The sequence below is a fragment of the Nicotiana tabacum genome, chromosome 7, assembly GCF_000715075.1.
Source record: "Nicotiana tabacum cultivar K326 chromosome 7, ASM71507v2, whole genome shotgun sequence".
Classification (NCBI taxonomy): domain Eukaryota; kingdom Viridiplantae; phylum Streptophyta; class Magnoliopsida; order Solanales; family Solanaceae; genus Nicotiana; species Nicotiana tabacum.
In genome coordinates, this window is record NC_134086.1 from 10522817 (window position 1) to 10532213 (window position 9397).

At 37.2% G+C, this 9397-nt stretch overlaps 1 protein-coding gene across 2 annotated transcripts; it reads right to left on the reverse strand.

Annotated features, from left to right (window-relative positions):
* Nucleotides 1–3334: 3334 nt before the first annotated feature.
* LOC107806937 (uncharacterized) lies at nt 3335–9183 on the reverse strand. Of its 2 annotated transcripts, none has more exons than XM_016631212.2 (6): nt 9048–9183; nt 8301–8372; nt 6037–6108; nt 5406–5572; nt 5111–5222; nt 3335–3921 (listed from the first exon to the last, which is right to left on the reverse strand). In XM_016631212.2, the coding sequence occupies exons 2-6, from the start codon at nt 8337–8339 to the stop codon at nt 3694–3696; spliced, it is 618 nt and encodes a 205-aa protein (XP_016486698.1). In that variant the 5' UTR covers nt 8340–8372; nt 9048–9183; the 3' UTR covers nt 3335–3693. The 2 variants fall into 2 exon arrangements, with proteins under 2 accessions (XP_016486698.1, XP_016486699.1); XM_016631213.2 differs by lacking the exon at nt 9048–9183 and adding an exon at nt 8844–8984.
* Between the last annotated feature and the right edge of the window lie 214 nt (nt 9184–9397).

The window sequence follows — 9397 nt, forward strand, 5'->3', positions numbered from 1 at the left end:
GTAACCCGCTTTTATTATTATTTATTTTAAAAGAATTACGACGTAGTGAAAACGCGTTTCGAACCACGTCACAATCAATGCACCCGTGATTGTCAACACATTTTGACTTTGTCGAGATCTAGATTTGGGTCGCATCAATGCGCACCCGCGTTTAGGAAGGTAATTTTACTAAGAGCGTGTCTAAAGCAACTATGCGTTCGCACTTTGCGAGGGCCATGGAATTTGCTAAATGGCACACCTCGAGTTCTAAGGATAAACAAGATCAATTAAACGAGAGCCATGCAACTTGAGATTTCATTCGGCACGGCGCACCCCGAACTATTAAATCGAATTAACCGAAAACGAACAAAGACCTCTATTTGTTAACTAAAAAAACACTCAAGTCTACAATGGGAAACTAACAGAATGAAGGCTAAAGATTTTTAAAGGAAAGGCCTAATCTCGATGCAAGGCCCAACAGATAATCCTTAAGGCTTAGCGTACTGGTTCGCATGACCAAAGTCTGCAATTCATTTCAAGCAGACCCGCGGTCCATTTGAATTCACGATTTCCCAAGAGTTTAAGCCAAGATGAAATCTGAAACTAAATACAATTAGCAATATCTGACTCGCATCCCATTCCTAACACGGATGTTAACATAATAATTCCTCTCTTAGATGTAAGGACAAACTTTTATTCAGTTCACTCACTCAAACACCCCAGCCCCTGCGGAATCATAACTTTCAGTACATGGGAGCATATCATCAAATACCAATTCATACTAGTTATTCGGATCAAATCAGGCAAAACGACTTTAGAGAGCACGACAAGCAACATGACTCATGCACTTTAAATAGCAATCATTGTGTCACCACACTCCCAAACCCAAAATTCAGTGATTACAAACCAATTGCATTTCTGCACGCAGGCTAATGATTACCCTAAACTATAACAGAAGCCTTCAATTTATCCATATGCACATGAGAACACCAGGTTCATTACCTCTTTTTGCAAAATAAGGTAAACAGAACTCTGCACCCAATTAAGACCAAACAGAGAGAACTTAACCAACATCAAGAAAAATCTATGAACGAGAACTGAAGCTTAAGCTAAACCCGAACATCCTGACTCGTGGCTGTAAACTAAAGGAAATGATCGATTCATTCCAATTCATTCTAAACCAAGAGTTGCAACATATCTTAAAAGAATCTAGCAAAAACCATTTCGTCACATTTCAGCACTGTAAGGCATGTAAAAGCAATATCATAGATTTCTGGACAATGTGAACAATGATTAATTAACCTATTATTGTGTAGACCCGTATGACCTACAGGTTAGCATCTCAGAGAACTCGAATGTCAAGGGAAGAATTCCAACAGATGACTGACAACAGTTTCAAAGTCAATCGTAAGAGCTTAAGTTTCAAAAGCTTCAACAGTTTCAAAAGTAAGCAGCTGAAGGGAAGCGCACATAGACAGACAAAATGATTTAGGCATTTCTAGCAGACTTCTCGTGAGATCCTATTCCGACAGAAACTAATATCAGCTCAAATGCAACGTTTATATTCATACTGTCATGTTCAAAACCAAGCAAACCTATGATTCATCTTCCAAATTTAACAAGGCAGGAGTGATTTCCCATTGTCAAACTGACCGAGTTATAACAACTATTTGGAATCGACGAAATCTGGACTCAAATGAAAACTCGATAACATAATAACAGTTAAACCATATAAGCGGAAAACGACCTCTCAAAATCGACTTCAACTAGCTGAAAATACTCAAATACATCACACTGTCACGAACAGATTTAGTCAGCAAGGAATTCGATCATAGCACAAATAGAGCACTCGAGACAGAAACACATAGTTCAAGATAATGAAGCGGAATAGAATCGCAAGAACTGAGAGGTGAAGGATGAACCTGAAATTTAGAATTTCTTTTAATAACAAAATCGAAGTCGATTACACAGTTTCGACTCCAAAAACTATCACAAGAACACGATGGCAGATCAAAGCTCGAAGAATAGCAAATCAGTAGCAGTTGAGTAGAAGTACGAGGTTTGAACAACGACGAACTCAACAATTCTCAACCGAGCTCCATTTTAAAACCAAAACCCAGACTGGAATGAAATTAAACTAGCTTCACCACTAACTGTTCCTCTCCGGTTTTGACAGGGAAAACAAAATTAAACTCGGAAAAGAAAAATTCAAACTACTTTTTTTTTGTATATTTTATAGAATGGAACTAAGCTAAAATTAACCATAGAGAAGAAGAAGAAAGACTATCTTTTAACCTCAGTCTTCTTCTCCAAAATTCTTCCCCCCCCTCCTCAAAGAATCAGATTCAATCCTTTTATGAAACGAACCCCGGATGAATGTAGGGCTCGGATTGAATGAAATCAATCTGATGCCTATTCATCCAACGTATCATCTCTAGGACCTTCCAATCGCGTGCTTCCTCTCAAAATCGAGCGAGTGAACAGAAGCGAATCTTGGCATCAGAAATCTGTTAGCAACAGCAAGAGGATAGGTAGAGGGACGCGTGAATTGTGGATTTGAGGCTCACTCGCCATGGATTTGCCGATTTATTGGGACAGATTTGAAGCCTGACTTGCGTGTTCTTCAGAGATGAAGAACAGTCGTGGAGGGGTGGGTTTTGGGGATTAGGGGTCCGTGGCTTTGACTGGATTTCATGTGGGTATATGGGCAGGTCGGGTCATGGGCAAGGAGGGTGATTTGGGCTGGGGTTGGGATGAGTGTTGATTTTGGGCTGGGATCCGTTTGGGCTGGGGGTTTTAAGAACGGATTTGGCCCAAATTTTGGGTCCTTTATTAAGACCATATTTCTACTTATATATTTTTTATTTTCCTCTTTTATTTCCTTTTTCTCATTTTTAAAATATTTTATAATTTTTTCTAATTTTTGTAAAGATGTAAAACTAACATGAAATCCTAATTATTTCAAAACAAAGACTAATTAATTCCTAAAATTGTTTAAAAAAAGATTATTTCATGACAAATGCAAAAGTGAACTAATTTTGTGATTTTTCATGTTTTGTTCTAAACAAATTAACCCTTAATTGATACTAAAATGTAAAACTAAAACCTAAATGCAAAATGCATATTTTGTATTTTTATATAAATTAAAATGCGACAATTATCAAGGAAGTGACACCGAAATGCACAAAAATTGTGAAAATAAAGAAAAATTATTTCGTTGAAATTTTTTGGGAATTATTCATATATAGGGCAAAGATCACGTGCTCACGCATGAAATTGAAACAATCTGCCCTGCAACAAAAGCAGCTAGACGACAGTTTTCTACTATATAGAAACACATTAAGAAGCATCAACACAAGTTTAAGACTATTCCTCTTTGAAAAACAAGAATTGTCAGTATTGACTACACATTATCAGTTCACACCTTTCTACTAACTAGTAGTTCTACATAAGAGAGCATACTGGCTAGAGCTCAAGAGAATGAGCTTATTGGTGCATTATGTGGCAATAATGATGCTCAAGTGTATATTTTTGTCCTAAACATAACATCAAAGTAATGAAAAATACACGCATCCCATTACCCAGAAAAATAAATTCCAAGCTCAAAATATGGTACTAGAAAATCCTCAATCATCTGAGTAGCTATGCCAAGATCGCGTTATGGCTGGCAAATAGAGGTCAAACTCAAAGTCATGTGAGAAAGTGCGTTCTGTTTCATGCGCTCACTGCTTCTTCTTCCACCTCCTTGTTCTTTTTTCTTTTACTTGTGTTGTTTGTACCCTGTTGCTGTTGCTCGGCCTTCTTTTGAGCTCGAATCATGGCTCTCCTTGTACGAGGGCGCAGCTCCCGAACTTGTCTAGGAGGCATCACATACGGCTCTAGAGGTCTGTCACTAAAAGGGTGCTCATCGCCAGCAAAAATCCTCAATTTCCGGTCTCTATCCTGCATAACAAACAAAGTATTTACATAAAAATAGAAACAATTGACAGAAGTTAACTTATCACTAACCATTAACCATTTGGTAAACTTAAAGATGGACGGTTTAATTGTAGCATCATGGTTGCTATTTAAGGAGAATGGGCGAAGGACATTTTACATTTTAGAATTATTTCCAGGAGGAAGTTCTATTTTGTATGTTCCTCTTATGCTGCTTGGCAGGGCTAAAAGGGAAGCAAGAAGGATTTACCTTTCCCTTCCCTCCCATCCATCCACTTTTAAGGGGAAGGTGCCCAACCATAAAGAAATTTAAGTGTTTACATCATAGGATGACAACGATTACAGCAAAATTTTAGCAGGTCAAATCACACCATTAATTACTTCATCAAGGCCTGCAGCAGGGGCATTTTAGAATTCAAGTAAAATATGCATACAACAATCTAATATCCTACAAAATTACTTATCGAAAGATCCCACAACATTGGGCTATGAGTTAGAAGTTGCACATTATTAATGCATGGCATTATCTAAAGAGAATGTACTGAAGTATAGATAACTTTTGCAATTATTTCTTCCTTTTGCAGGTATAATTTATCTGATAACTAAGAGATCAGCGACGATTTCTCACACAATTATTGCTAAAAAAAATTTAGGTACATTATCTTGTAATGAAGAGCCAAGTGATCTTTATAACTTCTAGTCAGGCAAAACTATATCTCCAGATAGTCATTTAAAAAAAAATCCATTATAGTTCTACAGATAGCGGCTAAACAGAGAGTATGTTGAGAAAAATGATCCGCTTGCCCCGAAATGACCTGGACCAATAGGGAAATCCCAATTCATTGGGCGAGCGCGGAACCAACGAGTTCAGTCGAACAAGGTAACGAGTCTAAGGGGAAGATGAAAGAAAGAAAAGCGGAAAAGGGGGATACCCCATAGACCAAAAGGGCATATAACGACAACTCATAAGTGAAAGCCCAAAGTAAAGAGTCCATCACACTTTCTTGTTGTTGTAATATATGAAGACACACACTTCTACATATTTATGGTAGAAACTTTTCCTGTCATGATAGGCCTTTGCAGGGAATTCCCAAATATTGCCCTCTATCCAAAAGTGTAAATAAGCAATCTGACAGTTGTGCAAGAACTTATTTGATTAAAAAAATACTAAAAAGATCATAATAACGTCACTTACATCACGCAGCTTGTTTCTTGGTAACATACGCAGGACAGCTTTGCGAATAACTTCTGTTGGATCCTTAGCCATCTGGTCTTTCAGACTCCTCTCTTTTAGGTGGCCTATGTAACTATAGAGGCATTGAAGAAATAGATATTATGAACACTAATAAAACTGTAGAAAGATCCGTCCACATTATACTTTTACAATTTATTCAGCATTTTACCTTTGCCTTTACTTCTACCATAATCATGAAACACCAATTTTACAAATAATTCGACATGGCATGAGTAACAACAACAAAAATACTTACCCAGTGTGCCACCTATAGAACTTATCAGTGAGTTTTCTCCCGGTGACACAGACATCCTTTGCATTGAGCACAATGCACATATCTCCTTCCTCACGGTTAGGTGTGTACGTTGGTTTATCTTTGCCTTGAACCACAGTAGATATCTGTGATGCCAGCCTTCCCAGGACCTATATACAAGGAGTTTGCTATTAGTAGATTGAAGATTGATGCTTCAAGAAAGAAGGCGAAACTAGCATGTGCAGTCTTAGCAAAGACCACTAAAAGAATATTGTGTTAATGCTTAATACTGAATCAAGGAAGATGGTTAGCAGGAAAAGAAAACAAAAAAAGAAAAAGAAATAAGCCTCAACTGACAACCAGTATACTAATGTAGAGCAGTATGACAAACCATGGAACTTCATTTTCAGAATCGTGAGCATTCAACTTATCACATTTTATATACACTCATCCCTTGTACTGCAGCATAAATCCCCTCTTAACACCTTCACTCCCCACAGAAGAGGAACCCAAAAGTCAAAAGGAAATTGATATTTGCATGTCATTCCTTGTTAATCTCCAACAAACTTTTCACTGTGATGCTTATTTCATTTTTCTTATTTGTTTCGACAATCAAAATTGAGGGCATTCCAACCTGGCCTTTGGCATCAAACACTCTCCATCTTAGACCTTCCAGATTGATACGTCTTATACCAGCAAGAGCTTTCTGTAGCATCATAAAAATAATTGTTAACAGTCATGAAGTACAAGCAGAAGAAAATATCTTACGCAGCACAATGTGACCAAAAGAAAAATTAAATCATGACACCAGGTGAAACTTTTCGAACTATCAAATGTGGAACATTTTAACAGAGCATATGAGTAATGGGCCTAAACATCCAACCACTATGTTATCCTAAAGATGATTTTACGCTGCCGAACATTGATTTGGTTGTGGACAAGACTACTGTGAAAGTATGCCTACTAATCTTTTCCACAACAACTATGCCTCAGTACCAAATCAAGTTGGCCTACTACTCTTTTCTAACGATTAGAAATTCTCGGCATCGGCTTCCTTGAGGTAGATTTCAGGAGCTTGACAAATTTATCAACCAAAAAAAGAAATTAAGAGCTTCACGAAGTTCTGAAAACACAGCGGATAAAATCTCAAAACAGCAATTCACTAGCAGACCTTCCTAACCCTTTTCTGCAAGGTGGCAAAAGGAATGCTAACTTTCAGGCATATTACGACAAGACTTCCCATAACGTCAAAGTAATAAATTTATTCAAGTCTAAGAGGGATATCAGCCTGAACAAAGTTATCCTTAGCGCGGTGTCCTTGACTGGCCAATAACTTAGAACACTTATTCCATTCCCACAAAGTTCGTTAGAGTATGCACTAACCAGACTTCCACATCATCAGCCCCATCACTGCAATGAGGAATAGCCCTTGCACCCCCTTATCAGAACACTTATTTCTTTTCCTCAAAGCATGTTTGAGTATGGACTAACCTGGCTTCCACCTCATCACTGTGATGACGAATAACGCCCCCCACCCCCTACCCCCACCCCAGCCCAGCCCAGCCCCCTGTTTTTCCTTCCCATTATGTTTGGCTTATTGTCGTCAAGCAGTTTAAGAGTAATGTAAAATTGCCGGCTAGCCACCATGATACAATTTCTATAAAAAAAGGAGGTGGGGGGGATTATAGAATCTCACGACATAACAGCCACTACCAATGTTGTACAGGACATATTAACTTGGTGACTCAAAATCTGTTCCATAGTTTAAAAGCATGTGAACTTAGTTCAAGCTAAGGTCTTGACTTCAATTTGTCTTTAATTAGATAGAGTTTGTCTTTAGGGTATGCTTCTTATTTTCAAGAGCACTTAGTTTCCTATTCTTGAGGGAATAAACTTAATATCATACAGAAACACGCCCAGAAGTAGAGCAATTTAAGTAACTTCATATAAATTCGAGGTTCTAGATACTACACTTATATCAAATGTGAACCTTTTGGTATAATATGTAAGAAGTAACCACTCAAGAATAAAGACAGTAGGCAGCTCATCAGGATGGAGTGGTAGCATAGTCAGGGAGTAAATCTCAACAGATTGTGAAGACTGCATAAATGCTAAAAATGTTGATTTCCAACCCCAAAAACCTTCTCTTTTTCGCTTTTCTGTAGTTCTCGTAGATCTGGTCTAGAAACAGCTTCAACCAAAAACAACTACCCATTAAAATCCCACAAAGTAGGGTCTGGGGGTAATGTGTACGCAGACCTTACCCCTACCCCGATAGGGCAGAGAGGCTATTTCCGATAGACCCTCGGCTCAGAAAGACGAAAATAAAAACAAGAAAAGACAATTCATTAGTAACTCCAGTAGAAACCGTAATAGTAACAGAAGCATAACAACCAAAAGATAAATAACATGCAACAACAGTAACCAATATCCAAGACCCGGGGCTAAGATAAACAGCAAGGATAGTGCGGACTCAACATAAACTGCAAGCCATCTAAGATCAACCCCAATCCAACCCCACCTTACCCCGGGTATGAAGTAAGGAAAGCTCTACTACCCCTAGCCTACAACCCTAATGCTTGACCTCTAGACCTTCCTATCAAGGGTCATGTCCTCGGAAATCTGCAGAGCTTCAACCAAAAAGAAAGAAAAAATTGAAGATAATGTAGTATGAATATATACAGAAAGTAAAAGATAGTATTTTATTTTTACTTAATTTCAGAAAATAAAAATAGAGTCTTTGCTTGAATTTAATCCAAGCATTTTGTATATGCCCGAATATCTCTAAAACACTATAATGCAATACTGAAAACTGCTATATATGACATATATAAAAAAGCGCACTATAATAAGAAATGATAAAAAGCAGTAGAATGAGCAAGTGAAAAATGAGCTTGCCTTAATATTGCCACTAAAAGGCTGTCCCACGGCTGCCATTTCCACTCCCAGGACTCAGTTATTCTTCCCACACTACAAAATAAACCACTTTCACATTGTCAAAAAAAAAAAAAGATTAACTGAAAATAGATATTTCACAGATTTTCATCTAATGAATTCTTGTATTATGAAAATAAAACGAAAGGAAAAAAAGAAGGGCTAAACTTCATAAGGATCAGAAGTTCATACTCTGCAATATAATCCCAGAATCCAAAAAAAAAAATCCTTTAAATAAGTAAAAGAAAACGTCCAAAAAACACAATTTTTACATAAAACACCTTCACACTGTTAATAAAATTAACTGAAAATAGACATTTCACAGTTTTTCCTATCTGAATGCCTGAATTTAAAAAATAAAATAACAAAATAGAAAATGAAGTATTACGAAGACAATCTGAAAAAAAAAAAAAAAAGGTTTTACTTTAGAAGGATCACCAGTTCATACTTTTCTATGGAAATACAATTTCTACAACAAACTAATGAAAATGGAGGAAAATATTTCACCTTAGAGCTACTTCAAAAGGAGTTAGTTAGGGTTTAGCTTGGGAAAGAGCTTGCTGAGAGAGACTCAAAAGTGAGAACAAGACACAAATAAGAGGCAAGCAAAACCTTCTAGTTTAGCCCCATCTTTTTTAAACCCTAAACTCGAAACTGAAATTTACCATTACAAAAGATGGAGAATTCCAAGTATAATTTTCAAAATCTTACCCACAAAAAGATTCGGCGGCTGCGAGAGAGACGTGTGAAGGATGAAATTTGTTTTGGGCTTAGAAGAAATAGCCTGATGTCAAGACAGAGAAAAAAGAGGCGTGTATTTTCGGTATTTTAACATCTGAACGGAATTAAGACTCAATTAAATAAGACCTATTCGGACTTTTTTAAAAAAAAAAAAAAAACAAGGCAAAATACCTTATCACCCCCAAAACTTATCACGGATTATTAGTTACAACCTTAAACTATTTGTGGTCTTAATTACCCCCTCAACTAGGCCTTTTGAGAGTCATTACTCCCTGAACGCTGATGTGGCAAATTGTGTGGGTGCACTCGCCTACTACGTG